This window comes from Neophocaena asiaeorientalis, unplaced genomic scaffold, assembly GCF_003031525.2.
Source record: "Neophocaena asiaeorientalis asiaeorientalis breed wild unplaced genomic scaffold, Neophocaena_asiaeorientalis_V1.1 scaffold174, whole genome shotgun sequence".
Classification (NCBI taxonomy): Eukaryota; Metazoa; Chordata; class Mammalia; order Artiodactyla; family Phocoenidae; genus Neophocaena; species Neophocaena asiaeorientalis.
The window spans coordinates 6,191,751-6,217,408 of NW_020174922.1; the positions used below are offsets into that span (position 1 = coordinate 6,191,751).

The following is a 25,658-nucleotide window of genomic DNA, read 5'->3' on the forward strand; positions in this document are numbered from 1 at the left end:
TCAGGATTGGGACCACCGAATAAGAGGGTGACAGCTGGGCCACAGCGGCGTTCTGACTCTACTCAGAAGCACTGTATCACCATCCTCACCTTGACTCTGGGTACCCATCCCCCTTGCAGTTCTGACTCCAGCCACCTGATCACAGACCCCCATGAGTTCGGAGAGCCCACTGCTGCAGCACGAGAAGCTCGTACGGCACAAACGCTCAGCCTTTGTATACCCAGGCCTCATTTCTCAACAAGCACAAGGGCAGCAGATTCAAGAAAAGGGACTATTCTTGAAGAAAGCGGAGCACTCCTTAGAGTTTTAAAATAAAATCCCTCCACCCCCAGAACAGAGTAGTCATGGTTGGTAGATTAGCTAGGGTTAGATTTTTTTTTCTTTTCCCTCTTTCTTAGCATTTGTGCCTATGCCTCCTTTTTTCATTTTTTAAAAAATTTTTATACAGTTTTTAAAGGTTACTTTCCATTTAGTCATCACAAAATATTGGCTATATTCCCTTTGTTGTATAATACATCCTGAGCCCATCTTACATCCAGTAGTTTGTATCTCCCACTTCCTCACCCCTATATTGCCCCTCCCCCCCTCAACTGGTAACCGCTAGTTTGCTCCCTATATCTGTGATTCCGCTTCTTTTTTGTTACATTCACTAGTTTGTTGTAATTTTTAGATTCCACATGTAAGTGATTTCATACAGTATTTGTCTTTCCAGCTATGAACTTTCTAACGATGGACTAAAAATAACAGGACACCCAAAGGCATAGTGGCTTAGATAAGAGAGAGAAGTGTTTTCCTCTTATATACACACAGGCCATCCAGGGCCGGTATGTTGGCTTCACCCCCAGGAAGATACGCTGCTTCCCTCCTTTTGCCTGTCACTATCCAAGGCGGAAGTTTAAATTTTAGACATCGTGTTCAAATTCCAGCCAGCAAGGACGAGGCGGGAAGGGGAAAATGCCACATTTTCTTTTTGTGGGTTTTTCCTTGAAGTTGCACACAACATTCTATGTATATCCTTTTGCCCAGCACTTAGTCACGTGGCACCTTCAAGGGAGGTCAGCAAATATAGTCTGTATGCCAGAAGGTCTTGTGCCCAGCTAAAAAACGGAGGGCTGCTTTGCCTACCGCAAGGGAGGAACAAAGTCCTGGAATGACAGCCTCCTGCCCCGCCTCGGGCAACTGGATGATAACTATTAAATTACTTGTAAATGGTGTGTTTGATTGGGGTCCTGCTGAAAACCACTAAAATGGGTGATTTTTCTTGTATCCCAAATTTCCATGGGTCTTGCTCCCACCGCCCTAAAAAAACACCAGTCCTACAAGAAATGCGTTCCAGGGAGTCCTTCGGAAAACCAAGCCTCAAATCTACGACCCCTCCAGTAGGGTAGAGTGGATGTTTCCACTTCGAGAGAGAGGAAGTGCCGCCTTCTCTGCAGGTTAATTCTTCCAGATCTACACTGGTGGCAGCAGCTCCCTCTTGTTCATTCTGGAAGCAGCACAGATTATTTTCACTGGGTCATAAATATGTTTAGCCCTCTATTATATAACCTTTTAAACCAGTTGTCTTGGGTGACTGCAAATCATAGTTTAGAACCAACTTTTTTTTTTTTGAACATCTTTATTGAAGTACAGTTGCTCTACAATGGTGTGTTAGTTTCTGCTCCATAACAAAGTGAATCAGCTATACATATACATATATCCCCATAGCTCCTCCCTCTTGCATCTCCCTCCCACTCTCCCTATCCCACCCCTCTAGGTGGTCACAAAGCACCGAGCTGATCTCCCTGTGCTATGCGGCTGCTTCCCACTAGCTATCTATTTTACATTTGGTAGTGTATATATGTCCATGCCACTCTCTCACTTCGTCCCAGCTTACCCTTCCCCCTCTCTGTGTCCTCACATCTGTTCTCTACATCTGCATCTTTATTCCTGTCCTGCCCCTAGGTAGAACCAACTTTCTAAGATTTAAAGGCCCGTGAAATTCCTGGGTGCTCTAGCTACATATTTGAGATTAAGAGCAGAGGGTGTAGAACTTACTACAAAATTCATTTCAAGGAGAGGAAGCAAAATCCTTTGGGCTGGTTCCTGGGTATTCTTCCTTTTCTATTTTCACTCTTGAGTCAAACCAAGGCTAAGGTAAGAATTAGCAGTCAAATGTGCTACTGTCCTATGCAGGGTCTGCTTTCTCTTCCTTCCCCAGTGTTCCAGGACCTGCGGAGGGGGCATCCAGAAGCGCGAGGTTCTTTGCAAACAGCGCATGGCTGATGGCAGCTTCTTGGAGCTTCCAGAGACCTTCTGTTCGGCCCCCAAACTGGCCTCCCAGCAGGCCTGCAAGAAAGATGACTGTCCCAGCGAGTGGCTGCTCTCTGACTGGACAGAGGTAGGTATGCTTCTCAGAAGGAGATAACAAAAGAGGCATAAGGAGGAGAAGGCACGCAAGCTTATAGATACAGAAGGCAAGAGGAGAACAAAATAATCCTCTTAACACTGTGGAACAGAGTTTTGTTTTTTTAATTTTTATTGGAGCATAGTTGATTTACACTTTTGTGTTAGTTTCAGGTGTACAGCAAAGTGAATCAGTTCTGCATGGAACAGAGTTTCTGTAAGCACTGATATACCGTATCGTGTAACTAGATTTTAACTAGGCTGCAGGGATGCGAGTTAAGCAGCCAGACCTCGCTCAACAGTCAGAAGCAGGGAATTGTAAACGGGCCCTTCGCGGAACAAAACCAGGCCTCATTCATTCGTACTGTTCGGGCCCAGGATTCTACTCAGAACACCGGGTTCTTCCTCTACCTTCGCTCCCGCCTCCTTGACCCCCCTGCATCTCCTACTCCCAGATGTTTCTAGTCTCTCCTTAGGAAAGGCAAAGCCTCTCTAGTTTTTCTCTTCCAAGTTACTGGAGAATGAGGCACGTGATTTATTAGGAAAAGAAGGCCAAGGAAATCCTGCCTCTTTCCTGTCAGTTTTCTGGCCCCAGAACATCAACAGCTTCCCAGCCAGAGAAGTTGATTTCCCCCGTTGCCCTGCATCTGGGGAGATGGCTGCATTGGCATTACCGTTCCTGACTTACCTCGTAAGTTAGGCATAGATCCCCAACTAACCGACTTCTCTAAATCATTCCTACTTGAACACTAGCACGAACTAATTCATTGATACCCAGCTGCAACTTGTTTTCAGCCTCTCCTCCTTCTTTGACTTGCCTGCAACTCCCCCAGCTTCATGGGCCTATGTGTCTTTCATAGAGAAATCCCCCTGGCAAGCAGATACAGCCAAGAACAGAATGACGAGGCCTGAAGTGAACATCTCTGTGTCCCAGGCAGAGTCGAGCCCCTCTCCTTTCTTGCATAGAAGCATCCGAACTGGCCTTGGTGATCTCACTGCCTCCTTTGCAGTCTGTCCAACTCACAGGACAGAGCTGCTGCTGGTTAAAACACATCACAGAGGGGAAAGCTGCCTCTGAAAATTAAGATGCCATGTCTTTCAACCTACATTCTGAGAATTCTTGCCCTGTGTTTTGTCAGCCCGTGTAGAGGTCCGTCAGACGGTGCCTGCAAAGGGCCCTGAAATTGAGAGGTAACTGACACACCATAGATTTTGTAATTTGGCAGTAAAATTGCCTTCTGATGGTAGCTCCCCGCAAATGGCTGAGAACAGAAGGGGCAATGATTGTTATTTCATCTTTTAGAAATAATTTTGTTTCAGAAGGATAAAAGATTAAATGTGTGGAATGAGCATATCTGTATGTGCATGTGTGAACATGTCAGTGACAATTTTTCCATGGGTTGTTGATGTGGGGTATGGTATCATATATGAAAAATCCTTAACAAAACTAGCAGTGCAGACGAGGGCACTGATGTATTTGCCAAGTAAGTGACTCTAGATGAAGACTTCCTCCCAGGGGCGTAGTGTAAAAGGCACTGCTCTTCTAAGTCTGTCGGTGATAGTCTTCCATGAGTTGGATGCTGAGAAAGGGACTTGTGTGTATGAGAATTGTCCTCCCAGCTTCCCGGAGTTTGTGGCCTCTGAGCATATGGAACACAGAGAAAATCTGAAGGAGGGACCCTGTGATTAGGCACTAAGGAAAGGAGACTGCTGCATTGCAATCCCATGGGTCCCATTACGTAAAGGAGACCTTTAGAACAGTATCACGTGTGGTTAAGAGTGAGACTCAAAGACAGGCAAACTTAGGTTCGAATCCTGACTCTGCCACTTACTAGCTATATAACCTGGGCTAGTTACTTAACCCTTCTAGGCCTTAGTTTGCTTAGCTAAATATTGGAGATGATAATAGTGTTCACTAACATGGTTATTGGGACGCTTAAAAATTAAGTGATGCACATGAAGTACTTTGTGTCTAGCAAAAGTTAACCCTTAACTACTGTTATGATTTTCTTCCATCCCTCCTCATTGTCGGGAAAAGGAGAGGAAATAAAAGAAAGCACTTGACTGGCTGGACCCAGGATCATGACCAAGGCCTCCCACAAGCTTTGCTGGTCTTCCTAGGAGGTGGAAGTTACATTTGGGGAACTAGGTAGAGTTAGCCCTTATCCAGGGAATGTTACTAGGTTCTGCATTATCTGCGCTGATGAATGGAAATTCCAAACATTGAGAAGGGGCTGGAATGGTGGGATTTTAGCCCCGATTCACTGGTGTTAAACTCAAGCTGGTGCCATACAGAAGTGCTCCTGGGGGTGTTCACAGGGTTTCCAGTTGCCCCTATCATCCCAACAACCCTTCCCTTGGCCCTTCTGTCTGGGATGAGACGTGCATTCCATACACTCCCACAGGACTCCCCTTGGAGAAAGGAAAACCTGGATGATCTATGGGTGTTTTTCATCCTCAACTATCTGGGCACAATCTCATGGTTACTGCACAGAATCCCTCAGAGACAGAATTAAGCCAACGTTTTAAACACTTCAAATAAAATTACTTTCAGATCCTATTCCGAGGAAAGGCCTCTCAAAAGACCTTACTTCTTTTCTTTAAAAGAAACACTTGCATCTCTTGAAAGAGTTGGCTATTCATTATTTTTAAGTCATATTTTTACGGAAATTCCTCCCTCACAAAAATATAAGAGAAATTAAACTCAATTTTCGAGCTAGAAGGAACTTAGGAGATCCTATAACCTAGTTGTTCTTTTAAAAATTAAAGCCACAAGACCCTTTTTTCCATTGAAATGTTATTGTGAAGCCAGAAATCTAAAACAGAACAAATCAGAGCTGTTTTGGTTGAAGTAGGGGGTAGGTTGGGTAGGGGTCCCGGATCTCCAATTGGTTGGGTCTCCAGACCACCTGAGAAGTCCCTAAATCACTTGTTCAACATAGTTAAAGAACACAGTTTGAAAATCCCTGCTCGAATATAGTTTCCCTGTTTTAGAGATGTGGAAATTGAGAGAAGTTTAGAAATTGAGAATTTTAGAGAAAGAACTAGACTTGACCAAAATCCTAAACTCGTCTTCTGACACACAGTCCATTCTTCCATTTTTCTACTTGGCAGCACTAAAATGACCAGACTTTTAAAATTTCCAGGCTCTTTACCCCCATCCCGCCTGATCCCTGGATTCGGTGCTGTCATTTACAATAAAATAAGGGATAGGTGGAATTTGGAATCCACGATCATCAGGGAACAAAAGCAACGGGCTTGATTCTCATCCCCGTTTTTTGCATCTTAAATGTCTTTCAGGGTGGTGGATATCACGGTGCCTTGCATAGAATAGTTCATTTCCATGGGCTAGCATATAAAACTTAGATACATAAGATAATATTTTTTGGTTTCTACTGTCAGTTTTCAAGTTAACGTGGCATGCTGCCATGACCCTAGTTCAGGCCGTTATCATCTCAAGCTTGGACTACCGTGGCAGCCTTCTTAACTGACATCCCTGTCTGCCATTCATCTCTTACTCCCATCCCTCCCAGACACTGTTGCCAGATTTACCTTCTCAAAATACCTCTTTCATCATTTCACTCTTCCCTTTAATGGCTCCTCATTGCCTTATGGACCAATTCCAAACCTTCTGTCTGAAAATTTAAAGTCTCCAACATCTGGCCCCAAACCACCTCTTGAGCTCCTGACACTCTCCACTTGGCCCCTCTGTTCAGTCAGACTGGTTTAGGTCCGCCCCCAAGCCTGCCTTGGCCTTGTGCACTGAACTCTTCTACCTTGATTCTGGTTATTTCCCTGCCTCCCATGCTTATCCCCAGCTCTCTATACCCATCCAGACTCCAACGATCTTCCAGATTAGGCCAGGAAATCACTAGTATACCATAAGCATTCACCAATTGTTAGCATTAATATTTTCATACTTCACTTGACTTTTAGTTTTATATTTTTACTAAATTCTTTTATTACTATATAATTCTTTAAACAGCTTTACTGAGGTATAATTTATATACTGTAAAATTCAACTTCGCATAATGTCTTCAATGTTTATCCATTTTGTAGCACATTATCAGAACATTCCTTCTTAGGGTGGAATAAAATATTCCATGATACAGATATACCACATTTCATTTATCCATTCACCAACTGAGGGATATTTGAGTTGTTTCCACTTTTGCCTATTAAGAATCATGTTGCTATGAACCTTAGCATACAAGTCTTTATATGGATGTATGTTTTCATTTCTATTGGGTAAGACACCTAGGACTGAAGTTGCTGGGTCATATGATAAATGTATGTTTAACTTTTTAAAAAAATATCAAACTTGCTTTCTAAAAGGGCTGTGCTATTTTACATTCCCACCAGCAATACAGGAAGGCTCTAATTTTTCTACATCCTCACTTATACTAAAAATACTTACTGTTGTCCATCTTTTTGCTTATGGGAATTTTAGTGAATATAAAGTGGTATTTCATTGGGGTTTTGATTTCTATGTTCCCTAATATACTATTTCATTTTAACAATGCATTTGGATTTCTTCCCATTATTTGATGACATCCTCTTGAGGTTAGGAACCATCTTGCACATTTCGTCCCATAGCATTTAGCGCCCCACCTCAAACAAAGTAAATGCGTAAGAATTATCTGATACTTGACATTAAAGTATTATAATTTATTTGTAAAGGAAGGAGATAGGAATTAGCATTAACTGAATGTCATTTCTATGTGTGAAATTTTAAAATATATTATCTCATTTAATTCCCAGCCTTGCAAAATAAGTATAAGAAGTGGTAACAGACTCAGAGAGTTTAAGTGACTTGCCAACTAGTGAAATACTGAGTTGGACTCTGTGACTCTCTAACTCTAAATCCCAGGCTACAAAAGTAAAAACAGGGAGCCCAGTGGGAGGGAGGGCCCCCACCAGCCGAAGTTGCGACCGTCCTTGGGACCACGGGCCAGTTTTTTCAACGAGTAACTTAAAGACAAAATGGAAAAACAAGGAGGTTTCTGCCTGAGATCATGTTGACGTGAAACCAGGGATGGCCACCCTGGGCCAGTTCCCTGAAACCTGGACCTCGAAGGCCACCTTTATTCAAACAAAGAAAGGATTTTGCCATTTGGAGGTCAACATGTTAGACCCATGTGGCTGACAGGGTCTTGGTGCTCTGGCCTGATGTCATGGCTGAGCCTCCAAGGTGGGAGAGCAGAGTTCAGGATATTGGACCACCAGAGACCTCCCAGACTCACGTAATAGCAATCGGTGAGAGCTCTCCCAGAGATCTCTGTCTCAACGCTAAGACCCAGCTCCACCCAATGGCCAGCAAGCTTCAGTGCTGGACACCCCATGCCAAAGAACTAGCAAGACAGGAACACAATCCCACTCATTAGCAGAGAGGCTGCCTAAAATCATACTACGTTCACAGACACTCCAAAACACACCACCAGACGTGGCCCTGCCCAACAGAAGGACAAGATCCAGCCTCATTCACCAGAACACAGGCACCAGTCCCCTCCACCAGGAAGCCTACACAACCCACTGAACCAACCTCACCCACTGGAAGCAGACACCAAAAACAACACGAAATACGAACATGCAGCCTGTGAAAAGCAGACCCCAAATACAGTGAGTTAAACAAAATGAGAAGACAGACAAAATAAGCAGATGAAGGAGCAAGGTAAAAACCCACCAGATGAAACAAATGACGAGGAAATAGGCAGTCTACCTGAAAAACAATTCAGAGTAATGATAGTAAAGATGATCCAAAATCTTGGAAATAGAATGGAGAAAATACAAGAAACGTTTAACAAGGACCTAGAAGAACTAAAGAGCAAACAAACAATGATGAACAACACAATAAATGAAATTTAAAATTCTCTGGAAGGAATCAGTAGCATAATAACTGAGGCAGAAGAACGGATAAGTAACCTGGAAGATAAAATAGTGGAAATACCTACTGCAGAGCAGAAAAAAGAAAAAAGAATGAAAATTGAGGACAGGCTCAGAGACCTCGGGGACATTAAATGCACCAACATTCAAATTAAAGGGGTCCAAGAAGAGGAAGAGAAAAAGAAATCGTCTGAGAAAATATTTGAAGAGATTATAGTTGAAAACTTCCCTAACATGGGAAAGGAAATAGCCAATCAAGTCCAGGAAGCACAGAGAGTCCCATAAAGGATAAATCTAAGGAGAAACACTCCAAGACACATATTAGTCAAACTATCAAAAATTAAATACAAAGAAAAAATATTAAAAGCAGCAAGGGAAAAGCAACAAATAACATACAAGGGAATCCCCATAAGGTTAACCGCTGATCTTTCAGCAGAAACTCTACAAACCAGAAGGGAGTGGCAGGACGTATTTAAAGTGATGAAAGGGAAAAACCTACAACCAAGATTATTCTACCCAGCAAGGATCTCATACAGATTCAAGAGAGAAATTAAAACCTTCACAAACAAGCACAAGTTAAGATAATTCAAACCACCAAACCAGCTTTACAACAAATGCTAAAGGAACTTCTCTAGGCAGGAAACACAAGAGAAGGAAAAAACCTACAAAAACAAACCCAAAACAATTAAGAAAATGGTAATAGGAACATACGTATCAATAACTACCTTAAATGTAAATGGATTAAATGCTCCATCCAAAAGACATAGACTGGCTGAATGGATACAAAAACAACACCCGTATATATGCTGTCTACAAGAGACCCACTTCAGACCTAGGGACACATACAGACTGAAAGTAAGGGGATGGAAAAAGATATTCCATGCAGATGGAAAGCAAAAGAAAGCTGGAGTAGCAATTCTCATATCAGACAAAAGAGACTTTAAAATAAAGACTATTACAAGAGACAAGGAAGGACATGACATAATGATCAAGGGATCAATCCAAGAAGAACATAGAACAATTGTAAATATTTATGCACCCAAGAAAGGAGGACCTCAATACATAAGGCAAATGCTAACAGCCATAAAAGGGAAAATCGACAGTAACACAATCATATTAGGGGACTTTAACACCCCACTTTCACCAATGGAGAGATCATCCAAAATGAAAAAAATAAGGAAACACAGCTTTAAATCACACATTAAACAAGATGGACTTAATTGATATTTATAGGACATTCCATCTAAAAACAACAGAATACACTTTCTTCTCAAGTGCACATGGAACATTCTCCAGGATAGTTCATATCTTGGGTCACAAATCAAGATCAGTAAATTTAAGAAAATTGAAATCATATCAAGTATCTTTTCTGACCAGAATGCTGTGAGACTAGATATCAATCACAGGAAATAAAAAACTATAAAAAATACAAACACATGGTAGCTAAACAATATGCTACTAAGTAACCAAGAGATCACTGAAGAAATCAGAGGAAATCAAAAAGTACATAGAAACAAATGACAATGAAAATATGACGACCCAAAACCAACGGGATGCAGCAAAAGCAGTTCTAAGAGGGAAGTTTATAGCTATACAATCCTACCTCAAGAAACAAGAAGAATCTCAAATAAACAACCTAACCTTACACCTAAAGCAATTAGAGAAAGAAGAACAAAAACACCCCAAAGTTAGCAGAAGGAAAGAAATCATAAAGATCAGATCAGAAAGAAATGAAAAAGAAATGAAGGAAACAGTAGCAAAGATCAATAAAACTAAAAGCAGGTTCTTGAGAAGATAAACAAAATTGATAAACCATTAGCCAGACTCATCAAGAAAAAAACAAAAGGGAGAAGACAGAAATCAACAGAATTAGAAATGAAAAAGGAGAAGTAACAACTGACACTGCAGAAATACAAAGGATCATGAGACATTACTACAAGCAGCAATATGCCAATAAAATGGACAACCTGGAAAAAATGGACAAATCATAGAGAAGCACAACCTTCCAAGACTGAACCAGGAAGAAATAGAAAATATAAACAGACCAATCACAAGCACTGAAATTGAAACTGTGATTAAAAATCTTCCAACAAACAAAAGTCCAGGACCAGATGGCTTCACAGGCAAATTCTATCAAACTTTTAGAGAAGAGCTAACACCTATCCTTCTCAAACTCTTCCAGAATATAGCAGAGGGAGGAACACTCCCAAACTGATTCTACGAGGCCACCATCAACCTGAAACCAAAACCAGACAAAGATGTCACAAAGAAAGTACTACATGCCAGTATCACTGATGAACATAGATGCAAAAATCCTCAACAAAATACTAGCAAACAGAATCCAACAGCACATTAAAAAGATCATACACCATGATCAAGTGGGGTTTATCACAGGAATGCAAGGATTCTTCAATATATGCAAATCAATCAATGTGATACACCATATTAATAAAGACAGAGCACTCTTTGACATAAATCACAGCAAGATCCTTTTTGACCCACCTCCTAGATAAAATGGAAATAAAAACAAAAATAAGCAAATGAGACCTAAACTTAAAAGCTTTTGCACAGCAAAGGAAACCATAAACAAGACGAAAAGAAAACCCTCAGAATGGGAGAAAATATTTGCAAATGAAGCAACAGCAACTGACAAAGGATTAATCTCCACAATATACAAGCAGCTTATGCGGCTTGATATCAAAAAAACAACCCAATCCAAAAATGTGTCAAAGTCCTAAATAGACATTTCTCCAAAGAAGATATACAGATTGCCAACAAACATATGAAAGGATGTTCAACATCACTAATCATTAGAGAAATGCAAATCAAAACTACAATGAGGTATCACCTCACACCGGTCAGAATGGCCATCATGAAAAAATCTACAAACAATAAATGCTGGAGAGGGTGTGGAAAAAAGAGAACCCTCTTGCACTGTTGGTGGGAATGTAAATTGATACAGCCACTATGGAGAACAGTATGGAGGTTCCTTAAAAAACTAAAAATAGAACTAACATATGTCCCAGCAATCCCACTACTGGGCATATACCCTGAGAAAACCATAATTCAAAATGAGACATGTACCACAGTGTTCATTGAAGCACTGTTTACAATAGCCAGGACCTGGAAGCAACCTAAGTGTCCATCAACAGATGAATGGATAAAGAAGATGTGGTACATATATACAGTGGAATATATTGTATATTCCTAGGGGCATATACAATATGTATATGAACCTAGGGTCAAGACAGGAATAAAGATGCAGACGTAGAAAATGGACTTAAAGACACGGGGAAGGGGAAGGGTAAGCTGGGACAAAGTGAGAGAGTAGTATTGACATATATACACTACCAAATGTAAAATAGATAGCTAGTGAGAAGCAGCCACATAGCAGAGGGAGATCAGCCTGGTGCTTTGTGACCACCTAGTGGGTGGCATATGCAAGTGGGAGGGGATAGGGGTACATATGTATACATATAGCTGATTCACTTTGTTATACAGCAGAAACTAACACAGCATTGTGACGCAATTATAACTCGAATAAAGATGTTAGGAAAAAAAAAGTAAAAACAGGTGAAAGGTCCACAGGAGACCTGAGACTAGAAAATCTTAGAGTAGAGTATGCCTACAGTATGGATGTGTCTTCCCACATTGTTACATAATTAATATTTCTCTATCTCTCTTAGTTGCTATTGCTTTTCCAAGCAACTTCTTCCTTATTTTGGTGAGTTTCAGAGCCCACACAAACCCATTAGCCTTTAGTTACCTGAATTTACATGCTTTGGGCCCTTCTTTTCCCACCAGTGTTCCACGAGCTGCGGGGAGGGCACCCAGACGCGAAGTGCCATTTGCCGGAAGGTGTTGAAAACAGGTGTCTCAGCTACTGTCAATTCCTCCCTGTGCCCGCCCCTGCCGTTCTCTTCATCCATCAGGCCCTGTATGCTGGCCACCTGTGCAAGTGAGTATGTCAGAGCTCTGGGGTTGGGGAGACGGCAAGAACAGTAGCTTTTCCTGAACCCAAGACCAGCGGCATATAGACAATAAAGCCCTCTGAGGGCATTAGGCTCGTGAGCTCAGCTGGAGATGGGAAAGGAATCTTAATTATACGTGGCCAGGCAGGATGCTTTTCTCTGCTGGAAAAAGCAGTTTGCAGGAGGTAGAGCAAAGTTCACTTGCTGGCATATGGAGATCTGCAAGCTGGAGTCAGCATGTTACTAATGAAGCCTGATGTTACCCACTCCAGTGTTTTAAACTAAACAGATTTGTTTTGTTTAATAGTAATCCCTAGAGGTGTAACACTTCCCCGTGTATACGGAGACCCTGGTGCTTTGCAGGACCCAAAAGGGATCCATTCTCCTTCTCTTTGTCCTCTGCCTCTTTTTATGATGCTGATTTCTTTTCCTTTCTTTCTTTTTTAAGTCCTTTTAATGAGAGGAACTGCCTTTCCCCTGGAATCGCCCTCCATCTAGAACCCTGCATCTCAGCTTCTAGGGGTAGAAAACCCCAGCAGCGTGATAGCAGGTTGCCCCACTGCACCTCATTAGCTCTCCCATGTTTCATTGCGGCAGCAGCTTGATGGTCCACAGCTGGTAGTCATTTACTCCCGTAAAACAGAAGGTGGTAAATGAAGGCCCTGCCCAAAGCAAACTGAAGTGCTTTCTTTCCCTCTTCTCCCTTTTGTCTCCCTGTCTCTCTTCTCTTTGCCCTCTCCTTTTCACTGTCTCTTGTCGCTGCACCTTACTGTCCCTTTTCTCTGCTCTCCGCTTCTCTCTCTCCATCCATCTGCCTTCCCTTTCATTGCTTTCATTCCAGGGCCCGGGTGGCCATCCACTAAGCACAGTCCTCACATCGCGGCAGCAAGGAAGGTATACATCCAGACCCGCCGGCAGAGGAAGCTGCACTTCATCGTGGGGGGATTCGCCTACCTGCTCCCCAAGACCGCAGTGGTGGTACGCTGTCCCACGCGGCGCTTCCGCAAGCCCCTCATCACCTGGGAGAAAGACGGCCAGCACCTCATCAGCTCCGCCCACGTCACCGTGGCCCCATTTGGGTACCTGAAGATCCACCGCCTCAAGCCCTCTGATGCGGGCATCTACACCTGCTCGGCCGGACCGGCCCGGGAGCAGTTTGTGATTAAGCTCATTGGAGGCAACCGGAAGCTGGTGGCCCGGCCCTTGAGCCTGCGGAGCGAGGAAGAGGCCCTCGCGGTGAGGAAGGCCCGCCCGAAGGAGGCCCTGCAGACCCACAAACACCAGAACGGGATCTTCTCCAATGGCAGCAAGGCCGAGAAGCGGGGCCTCCCTGCTGATGCCGGGAGCCGCTATGATGACCTGGTCTCTCGATTGCTGGAGCAGGGGGGCTGGCCAGGAGAGCTGCTCGCCTCCTGGGAGGTCCAGGACTCCACAGAAAGGAACACATCCTCAGAAGAGGACCAGAACGCCGAGCAGGGCCTTCTGCACCTGCCCTTCACCATGGTGGCCGAGCAGCAGCGCCTGGATGACATCCTCCGGAACCTCTCCCAGCAACCCGAGGAGCTCCGCGACGTCTACAGCAAGCACCTAGTGGCCCAGCTGGCCCAGGAGATCTTCCGCAGCCGCCAGGATGCGCACCAGGACGCGCTCCTCAAGCCGTCCGAGCGGGGGATTCCCCCAGTGGCCATCCCTCCTCATAAACACGTGTCTGGCTTCAGCAGCTCCCTCCGGACCTCGTCCACTGGGGAGGGCGGGGGCAGCTCTCGCCGGCCGCACCGGAAGCCCATCATCTTGCGCAAAATCTCAGCCGCCCAGCAGCTCTCAGCCTCCGAGGTGGTCACCCACCTCGGGCAGACTGTGGCCCTGGCCAGTGGGACCCTGAGTGTGCTTCTGCACTGCGAGGCCATAGGCAACCCAAGGCCTACCATCAGCTGGGCCCGGAACGGAGAAGAGGTTCAGTTCAGCGACAGGTGAGCTTTGCAGCTACCGCGGTCTGGGAGGGACGGGCAAGGGGCCACACTGTGTGGGAGACGCCCTATTCACTCTTCCTTCAAGGTGTTTCCAAGGGTCGGGCTTAGAGCACTGGGCCTCAGGGATTGCTCCCGTCCTGGGTTTCAACCCTCTCTTGGCACTGATAGACTGTTGAAGCAAAGACAAGGTATTTAATTTCTCTAAACTGTATGTTCTCATCTTTAAAAGGTAATAATAAGGATGCCTACCAATCCCAATCCCCGTAGGATCCCAAAGATTAATGAGATGCTCTCTGGATAGCTTTGAACTTTCGGCAGAAAAAGATCATTCCAGGCCAAGGCATTGTTATATTACCATTTTGTGAGATGAACCGCTGAAAATCTTGTACACCAGGATACTGTCTCTGTGTGTGTGGTCCCCCAGGGCTGGGGAGAGAGTGCAGCCAACAGCTGCTGCCCCCGTGGGTGAGCCCATCCTCTGTCTGGGCTGGACAAGGCTGTTTGTTGCAGAAAGTTTTTATTCCCAGTCGGACCTGTGATTAATTATCCTAATGTCTCTTGGTGTCTGTGTTTTGATGTGTCTTTACTGGGATGACAGCATATATTACTTACTGGTTTCCTTGGGCCGTGGCCATTCATAATGTAAGATCAATAGTGATAGAAGAGGTAATAATAATAACAATATTTTTAATACTACCTATGTGCCAAGCAGCATGCCATGCTTCCTATGGACATCCTCTTTAATCTTTATAGTGGCCCTGACAACAGATAGTTGGCATTAATTGAGTAGTGACTGTCTCCCAGACAAGTGTAAACTCGTTTTTGTTTTTGTTTTTTTGCGGTACGCGGGCCTCTCACTGTTGAGGCCTCTCCCGTTTTGGAGCACAGGCTCCAGATGCGCAGGCTCAGTGGCCATGGCTCACGGGCCCAGCCGCTCTGCGGCATGTGGGATCTTCCCGGACTGGGCCACGAACCCGCGTCCCTTGCATCGGCAGGCGGACTCTCAACCACTGCGCCACCAGGGAAGCCCCAAGTGTAAACTCTTTATGTGCTTTATCTTACTGACTTCTAACAGTGGCCCTAAGAAGTAGGTATAATTTTTATCCACACTTTACGGAAGAGGAAACCAGTCTAGCAACTTGCTAAAGATCACATTTATTAGGTGGCAGAGCCAAAATGTGTGAAAAAATAAGATGGGCAGCGAATAGAAGAATCACAGTCCATGGATGAGGGAGGAACCTTTAAGGTCCTCTGGCCCAAAGTCCTCATTTTAACTTTTTATCTTCTCTGAATCCATGGAGCATGCTCTGTTCATTAAATCTACTTTGAAATACTATTGTTCAGCTAATCCTCTTCACTGGCTTGGTAGCTTTGAGTGAGGAAGGAAAGGTGGCAGGATTTATTGTGCCAGGCAGGGTGCCAGGTTTATTTAGATGTTACTGCATTTGTTCTTCTGACAGTCAATCTACAAGATTGACATTATCCTCCAGTTTCACATAGAAAATTGAGGTTCAGCAGCTCACCCAGGGTCACACTTTAGTAAGGACCAGACTGAGGACTCAATGTCAAGTTTACCTGATTCCAAAGAGTAGTTCTGTCTCCTCTTCCGAGACTTGATGAACAAACATGACTTTGTCCGTCCTGCCCACATCTTTTGTGCTTTTGAAATGTCAATAATATTGCCTCTCAGCCTGAGCACTTACAGATCAAATAGTTTTAATAACAATACTAAGTATTTTTTCTTTGACACTGTGCTCAGTGCTTTAAAGGTAATGTTATCTTGTTTAATCTTAAAAAAAAAAAATCCTATGGGGTAAGTACTGTTGTTACCACATCAGTAATTAAAAAGCTGAGGCACCCACACAGAAGCACTGGAGACAAGGACTGAATGCACTATGTTTTGAGAGCCTATGGTGGTAACCTCTCCTCTTGTTTGCTTCTTGGTCCTCCCCAGCTTATACTTTCCTTGATCAGCTTAACTGCTATGATCCCTGCAGTTTTTTCCAGAAATCTTTGTAAGGAATTTGTGGTAACTCCCCTTGAGGCCACTGGGGAGAGAGGCACCTCCGGCATCAGACCCCCAGGATGATGGGCGCTGATTGAAAGTGGTACCCTGGTGCTCAGGTGCATGCTGTACTGGAACTCACCTCTGTGACTGTACCTGTCACACCTGCTGTGCCCAAATCATGCCATGCCTTCCACCAGCCAGTCGGTTTCTCAAGTGTAGAAACTGTTGCATTCATATCCCCTGGCCTATTGCCCGAGATTGGTGTCATTGAGATCAAAGGGGGTAGCGGTTGGCTGTGTGAGGGAAAAGATGGGAATTAACATTTCTTGACTAACTCCAGATATTGTGCCCCCGTGCTAGCAACTTCCATAGCCATCATCTCTGTTAATGTCCACTGTAAGGTGTAACATATGAACTGATATCCCTATTTCAGAGACGAGGAAACCGAGGCTCACCATAATTAAGGAAGTTGACCAATGTTAAATAGCTAGCAAACGGCAGAACCAAGAGAGCAGATTCAAACCCAGTTCTGCCAACTCAAGCTCATGCTGTTTTGAGTGGCTAAGTTCATGTTTGCATGTATCTCCTGTACTTCACCAGGGATACCAAGTTATCTCAAGATCCCTGCTGTTTTCTACCAGCTTCTTCCAGGATCCCTTCTTTCGCATAGTGACTATTTCCTCCTAAAAGCTGTACATCAAGACAGGCCATTGGGGATGGGGGAGGGGATGATTAGGACTCTGCTCTGCCCGGAACCGCAGGGAGAATATTGAGGCCGTGGCTTCCTCAGGGGTCCTGACAACTTCCTTGAGTGCTGGAGATTATGAAATCCAAGGATCAGGGCCCATGGGTCACTGGTGACTACAGGAAAGATGTAGAGGGAGTTAGATGAGGATTGAGGGCTTCGGGCTGGTCTTGTCCTTTACTTTCCATGGCCTTAATCCTTTCGCTTTAAAAATGAGGGGGGTTGTAGCAGATCATCTCTGATCTGCACCCTTCACTCATTTGTAGAAGGCCACAGAAGGTTAAAACCCATACGTTGGTGGAGAGTGGGGAGAGCCTTGAGCACAGTAGTTTCAAAATTTGTCATACAGGTTGTTTCCAAGTGGTCCACAAAACAGGGATTCATCAATCACATGAGTTTGAGACATGCTCGCTTAAAGCTAAACAGAGGTATTTACTGCTGGACTTTACTTATATTTTTTAATATAGTATTTGATTTTTTTTTTCTTTTTTTATTATAAAAGCAATGAAGAGGCTATAAAACAATTCAAATAATACCTGCGTATGTATAGTAAGAGTGCAGGTCTCCTTCATGCCCTCAATCCTATTCCCGAGAGGCTGTCAGTCTTAATAATACGGTATACATCCTTTTGGAATTTTTATATATTTTTTTGTATTATATATAAAACACATACACACATAGGATTTGTGTTTTTAATGGGAAGTTACTCATGGTTAGAAGTTCGACTTGATTTTTATTCAACAACATGTCTAGGAAACATTTCAGAGTAGTAGGAAGGGGTCTGTATCACCTTTTTCCACAGCTGATTACTGTTCTTGAATGTATTTAACTAACCCCCAAGTGAAAATGATTTTGGTTTTTCCATGTTTTTTTTTAACTCTTTTAAGCAGTCCAACATGTGTTGTGACTTTCCAAGTGGATGATACAGTATTCAGTGTTTTCCAAGTACTTCTTTGATCAGTGAACAATTTTTTGGCCTAGCAATCTCAAGGATATCAATAATTCTTGAAATACTGCTTAGAAATACGACTTTTGCCTTTTAATTTTCACCTTAATGGGCATTGAGAGTCCAATGGCTTTAAGATGAAGAAGTTTCAACAGAATCTTGCTAAAAAAAAGAAACATAGCAGCCAGGTGCTAAAGATATGAAAAGTTGTAGGCCTAGGACAGCAGAGGGCAAATCCTAGGTCTTGAGTCACCAGGACATTGGAGAGAGTGGCAGTGGAGGGTAACATTCAGAAAGAAAGCACATGGGGGCCACGAGCAAACAGTATTACAATTCTTGCCACTCTCAAGACTTTTTTCCAGATCTAGCCTCAACAGAGCTTTTTAAAGCAAGTTAATGGCACGTGGTAGGGAAAAATAAGAGATTTCTGTTTCTGATCCTTGACATCATAATTTTTCCATTTTACTTAGCTAGCCAGTAAGAAGTATGGCTGGAGCTTACTCTTCTATGCAGTTGTCCAAGTGGAGTTTCAGAAAATAAAATGGATGCATCTGTACAGAGCACACAGAAGGCACAGAATTGCCATTGGGACGGCTCTGCTATGGTTGTTGGTGACCTCTTTTGTGTTGGGTTTCATTGCTTGTCATCGTTAGTGCGTCTGGTAATGGTTCCGAAACGCTTATTAATTTTCAAACAGAGAAGTGCTGAAATGCCCGGGGTTACAGTTCAGTTCGTCTGTTTTTGTTTAGTGCCCAAATCCATCTTTCTGAAAGAGTCTGCAAGCTTCAGTTGGCTATTGGTCTGTAGGACTTTGCAGATATATTAAAGTATACTCTAAATAGCCTGAGCCAGCACGATAGGTCAAGGTAGAAAGAAAGGGACTGAAGTCTATTACTTCTTGGCTTTTCAATATGCCAAAGCTTGATTTGAAAGAAATTGGTTTTCAGAAAGAATCATTAACAATTCAGATAGTACTGCATCTCATCAGATATGTAACTTACTGGTTAAAATGAATTCACATCATTCTTAGAAGCACATGTCAACTTCTTAAGCAATCATTTACAGGATGTCCCTAAGTGTATTACGACAGACTGGTTCTTCTTAATCCGTGGAGACTCATTTCCTGTCAATGCAACTCAAAGGCTAGTTTGGAATCCAGAGAAGTAAATGCAGTGTTTAAATGCTAAGAGAGGGGTATGCATATTGATTCATTCCATAAATATTTATTAATCTACCTATCATATGCCAGATATACACCTACTTGCTAGGATATTGTGATGAATGAAACAGAAGTCCGTGTTCTCTTGCACTTTACGTACATTTAGATATCTGCTGAACTGGCACACATCAGAAAGATCTTTCCTGATCATTCTAGCTAAAGGAGCACTCTGCATCATTCTGTAACCCTTCAACTCTATTTTACTCACAGAATTTTATCGTCATTTGACATATTATATATTTATGCACTGATGGCCTGTCCATTAAGGTAGAGGCTTTCTTTACTGCTGTGTCCCTAGTGCTGGAAAGAGTAGCTGGCACTACACAGGTACTAAATAAACAGTGAATGAATTAATGAGTTAGTGTGAAGCAAGACAATAAACACAGAAAAGGACACAAAAATATCAGATGGTGATAAGTGCTGGGCAGAAAATGAAACAGAACTTTGATAAGCAATGATCTGGTGACCACATTAGATGGGTACTCTGAGGAGGTGACCTGGAAGACAAAAGCTGAATGATGACCAGTGTCCAACAATACGACATCAGAAGGAAGAGCATTCCTGGGCAAGGGAAAAACAGTGCAAAACCCCTAAAGTGAAAATGAGTTTATTGTGTTGAAAGAACCCAAAAGAAGCTCATTTGGCTGGAGTGTGGCAGGCTGAAGGTAGAGGTGATATGGGATGAGGCCATGGGGTCAACCAGAGACCAGGATGAGGAGTTGAGGTTTTAGTCTGAGCACCACAGGGAGATTTTGGAGGGTATTAATCAGGAATGTCAAATGATCTAATTTCCATTTTTATAGACGCACACTGGCTACTTTGTGGTGAGTGTATTTCAGAGGAGCGTGAGTAGAAGCTGGGGGGCTATAAGGGGCCCTTTGCAATCATCCCTTCAACTCCCCAAGTATCTCTTGGGCATTAGGTACAGTGATGAGTGCCAGAAAGTGAGATCATAAATAAGGAGAGGTCTCTGCTCTTCAGAAACTAAGATACACTGAAAGGCTAATAGAGGATACAGTAACTTTTGAGCCTCAAGTTTTTTTTTAAACTCCAGTGGTCACAATACTTCTCTTAAAAATTCTAAACTTTAAAAAGGGGATACGGGATTCTCTGGTGGCACAGTGGTTAAGAATCCACCTGCCAATGCAGGGAGCACAGGTTCAAGCCCTAGTCTGGGAAGATCCCACATGCCGCGGAGCAACTAAGCCCATGCGCCACAACTACTGAGCCTGCGCTCTAGAGCCTGCGAGCCACAACTACTGAAAGCCACACACCTAGAGCCCGTGCTCCGCAACCAGAGAAGCCACCACAATGGGAAGATGGTGCACCACAACGAAGAGTAGCCCCCACTCACCGCAACTAGAGAAAGCCCGCACGCAGTGACGAAGACCCAATGCAGCCAGAAATAAATAAATAAATTTTAAAAAATAATAATAAAAAATAAAAAGGGGATAGAGGAGGGGTTCCCAAATTCAGTGTGCATAATAATTGCCAGGAACTTGTTAGAAATGGAGACACCCACATCCTACCCTACCCCAGAGACTCTTTCTACAGTAGGGTCCCATCATTTGCATTTTTTTGCACTAAATCCAAACTCAACTTTATTTATTTATTTATTTTTATATTGGAGTATAGTTGATTAACAATGTTGTGTTAGTTTCAGGTGTACCGCAAAGTGATTCAGTTATACCTATATATGTATCTACTCTTTTTCAAGTTCTTTTCCCGTTTAGGTCATTACAGACTATTGAGCAGAGTTCCCTGTGCTATACAGTAGCTCCGTGTTGGTTATCTATTTTAAATAAATCAGTGTGTTTATGTCAATCCCAAACTACCAATCTATCCCTACCCCCCACCCTTCCCCCCTCGTAACCATAAGTTCGTTCTCTAAGTCTATGAGTCTGTTTCTGTTTTGTAAATAAGTTCCTTTGTATCTTTTTTTTTACATGCTGCATATAAGTGATATCATATGATATTTCTTTCTCTGAGTTACTTCACTTAGTATGATAATCTCCAGGTCCATCCATGTTGCTGCAAGTGGCATTATTTCATTCTTTTTAATGGCTGAGTAATATTCCATTGCATATATGCACCACATCTTCTTTCTGTCATTTGCATTTTAACAAGCACTACAGGTGGCTCTGAGATGGGTGGTTCAAGGACCACCTTTTAGAAGAGCTGAGAGAGAAAAATGGGGGAAGGCGAACCTCAGAGTCGAATTAGGCACTTCTATTTGTTCTGTTAAAAGATGTGGGAGAGACAGACAGAACTCCATGCCTAAGTGACACTTAGGAATTCCAAGCACTCTCCCATCCCCGTGCCTCCTTCCCAGATTCCCACCAACCCACATACTCACGTTCACCCTGAGCCTGGGATTTGAGAGAGACCACGAAGTGCCCATGTGTGGAGGGAGCAGACATGGTGGAAGCTAACAGACTCCAAATCTGCCAATTTTCTGGAAAAATTCTGGATGGCTAGAGGTTAAGATAACTAAGTGTGGCTACCTTGTTCATCCAGAGAACAAAGAAGCAGGACTGGACTTTGCAGCATAGCCATCGGGGGTGAGTTAGAAAGTGCTTTTCAGGGCTATGTGCCAGTTGATTGAGAAAACAGAACTCTGCTTTGTTTTCCCTTTGCTTTCATTGCTGGGTAGTTCGTGTGCATCTGTAATTGACTGGTTCCACCATATTGCTGCCTGCAAAAGCCAACAGAAGACGAGTATTCTAGCCTCACTCCACGGTCCTAGTGCATTACTAGCACCTCAGTGGTTTGAAAACATTACTCTTATAGCCCTCTACTGCCAATTTATAACCTAGAAATATTTCACTTGTAGAAGGCTACTTTAGTTCCCCTTCCAAGGTTGTTAATTATGAGTTTTTTAAATCCTGCCTAACATTTCCACTCAGTTCATTATGGAGTTGCTTCTATTTGCCCACCTCACATTCTAAGACCGCATGTAACATATACACTCCTCTTGGGTAAGGCCCCCTCCCCACCCCACCAAAAAGTTATTTCTTGTTTGTTGAAAAAGAAGGAAGTTGTCTCTCAAAACATGCCTTATCTAATCTGAGCCCTCAGCAGCATTCTACGCAGGCTGAGCCCTTCTTCCGAAAAACACTTTGTTGCTGCTTTAGAAACCACACACACTTGGCTTGCTTCTTACTTCGCTGGTTATTCTTTCTCAGCATCTCTGTGAATTCCTCTTCCCCTACGCACCTCTTAGCTACCCCGCTTAGGAGCCTCACTCTGTATACACAAGTGATCCCGTGGCTCCAGGAGTCCTCTGTATGCTGGTGATTTCTCCTGTATCTAGCACAGAGCACATCTCTCTTCTGACTCAGATGTACAGTTGTCTACTAGGCATCCTAACCCAGATGCCCCACAAAAAGGTCAATCAATATCTCTAAAACTAAACTCCTGAATCCTTATCTCAGTAAAGAGTACCCCCAACCATCCAACTTTCCAAGCCAAAATACAGGCATACCTTGGAGATATTGTGGGTTCAGTTCCAGATCACCATGATAAAGCAGGTATTACAATAAAGCAAGTCAATTTTTTTTTTTTTGGTTACCCAGTACATATAAAAGTTGTGTTTAGTCTGTACTGTAGACAGTTAAGTATGTGATAGCAATGTGTCTTAAAAACCAATCTATATACCTTAATCTAAAAATACTTTCTTGCTAAAAACGCTAACCATCATCTGAGCCTTCAGTAAGTCACAGTAGTAACATTAAAGATCACTGATCATATATCAACATAACAAATATAAGAATGAGGAAAAAGTTTGAAACATTGCAAAAATTACCAAAACGTGACACAGAGACACGAAGTGAGCAAATGCTATTGGAAAAATGGCACCAATAGACTTGCTCCACGTGGGGTTGCCTCAAATCTTCAGTTTATAAAAGAATGCAGTATCTGCGAAGCACAAGAAAGCAAAGCACGATAAAACGAGATCTGCCTGTATTTCTAGATTGTTCACACTCTTCAGTGACTCCTTCACCCTCCACTGGTCTCTGTTCTCACTGCCTGTACTTGGTTTACCTTTGTCAGCTCTGCATGATTGCAGAAGCCTCCTAACCCTATATTTGCCTTCTCGAGACCAGGGGTTGGCAAGTTACAGCCAGTGGCTTTACATTTTTTTAAAGGTATTACTAAGAATGGCTTTTAAAAGATTATTAAAAGAGCCATTGAAATTGATCCCAGAGCTCTTTGATTAACTTGATCACACTTAATAAGTGGTGGAGCAGGGATATGAGCCCAGGTTATTTAAAGGTTATTAAAGGAATGGCTTTTGCATTTTTTTTAATGATGCACCTAAATTTTTTTTATTTATTTTATTTTTTAAATTAGTCATCCATTTTATACACATCAGTGTATACATGTCAAGCCCAATCAACCAATTCATCACACCACCACCACCACCCTACCGCGGCTTTCCCCCCTTGGTGTCCAAACGTTTCTTCTCTACATCTGTGTCTCAATTTCTGCCCTGCAAACCGGTTCATCTGTACCATTTTTCTAGGTTCCACATATATGTGTTAATATACGATATTTGTTTTTCCCTTTCTCACTTACTTCACTCTATATGACAATCTCTACGTCCATCCACGTTTGTACAAAGGACCCAATTTTATTCCTTTTTATGGCTGAGTAAATATTCCATCGTATATATGTACCACATCTTCTTTATCCATTCTTCTGTCAGTGGGCATTTAGGTTGCTTCCATGACCTGGCTATTGTAAATAGTGCTGCAATGAACATTGGGTTGCATGCGTCTTTTTGAATTATGGTTTTCTCAGGGTATATGCCCAGTAGTGGGATTGCTGGATCATCTGGTAATTCTATTTTTAGTTTTTTAAGGAACCTCCATACTGTTCTCTATAGTGGCTGTATCAATTTACATTCCCACCAACAGTGCAAGAGGGTTCCCTTTTCTCCACACCCTCTCCAGCATTTGTTGTTTGTAGATTTTCTGATGATGCCCGTTCTAACTGGTGTGACGTGATACCTCATTGTAGTTTTGATTTGCATTTCTCTAATAATTAGTGATGTTGAGCAGCTTTTCATGTGCTTCTTGGCCATTGGTATGTCTTCCTTGGAGAAATGTCTACTTAGGGCTTCTGCCATTTTTGGATTGGGTTGGTTTTTTTTTAATATTGAGCTACATGAGCTGTTTATATATTTTGGAGATTAATCCTTTGTCCGTTAATTCGTTAGCAAATATTTTCTCCCGTTCTGAGAGGGTGTGTTTTCGTCTTGTTTATGGTTTCCTTTGCTGTGCAAAAGCTTTGAAGTTTCATTAGGTCCCATTTCTTTATTTTTGTTTTTATTTCCATTACTCTAGGAGGTGGATCAAAAAAGATCTTGCTGTGATTTATGTCAAAGAGTGTTCTTCCTATGTTTTCCTCTAAGAGTTTTATATTGTCCAGCCTTACATTTAGGTCTCGAATCCATTTTGAGTTTATTTTTGTGTATGGTGTTAGGGAGTGTTCTAATTTCATTCTTTTACACGTAGCTGTCCAGTTTTCCCAGCACCACTTATTGAAGAAACTGTCTTTTCTCCATTGTATATCCTTGCCTCCTTTGTCATAGATTAGTTGACCATAGGTGCGTGGGTTTACCTCTGGGCTTTCTATCTTGTTCCATTGATTTATATTTCTGTGTTTGTGCCAGTACCATATTGTCTTCATTACTGTAGCTTTGTAGTATAGTCTGAAGTCAGGGAGTCTGATTCCTCCAGCTCTGTTTTTTTCCCTCAAGACTGCTTTGGTTATTCGGGGTCTTTTGTGTTTCCATACCAATTGTGAAATTTTTTGTTCTACTTCTGTAAAAAATGCCATGGGTAATTTCATAGGGATTGCATTGAATCTGTAGATTGCTTTGGGTAGTATAGTCATTTTCGCAGTATTGATTCTTCCAGTCCAAGAACATGGTATATATCTCCATCTGTTGGTGTCATCTTTAATTTCTTTCATCAGTGCCTTATACTTTTCTGCATACAGGTCTTTTGTCTCCCTAGGTAGGTTTATTCCTAGGTATTTTCTTTTTCTTGCAATGGCAAATGGGAGTGTTTCCTTAATTTCTCTTTCAGATTTTTCATTAGGATGTAGGAATGTAAGAGATTTCTGTGTATTAATTTTGTATCCTGCAACTAATGGCTAAAACTTGCCAAACTATGTTGAATAAGAGTGGTGAGAGTGGGCAACCTTGTCTTTTTCCTGATCTTAGTGGAAATGCTTTCAGTTTTTCACTTGAGGACGCTGTTGGCTGTGGGTTTGTCATATATGGCCCTTATTATGTTAAGGAAAGTTCCCTGTATGCCTACTTTCTTCAGAGTTTTTATCATAAATGGGTGTTGAATTTTGACAAAAGCTTTTTGTGCATCTATTGAGATGATCATATGGTTTTTCTCCTTCAGTTTCTTGATATGGTGTATCACGTTGATTGATTTGCGTATATTGAAGAATCCTTGTATTCCTGGAATAAACCCCACTTGATCATGGTGTATGATCCTTTTAATGTGCTGT

At 42.6% G+C, this 25,658-nt stretch overlaps 1 protein-coding gene across 1 annotated transcript in view; it reads left to right on the top strand.

Moving 5' to 3' along the window:
• ADAMTSL1 (ADAMTS like 1) overlaps positions 1-25,658 on the top strand; it is a 453,014-nt gene that overhangs the window by 286,276 nt on the left and 141,080 nt on the right. The window contains exons 17-19 of the mRNA XM_024760471.1: positions 2,201-2,380; positions 12,073-12,226; positions 13,081-14,209. Coding sequence (XP_024616239.1) covers positions 2,201-2,380; positions 12,073-12,226; positions 13,081-14,209 — 1,463 coding nt within the window. The remainder of the gene's footprint in view (positions 1-2,200; positions 2,381-12,072; positions 12,227-13,080; positions 14,210-25,658) is intronic.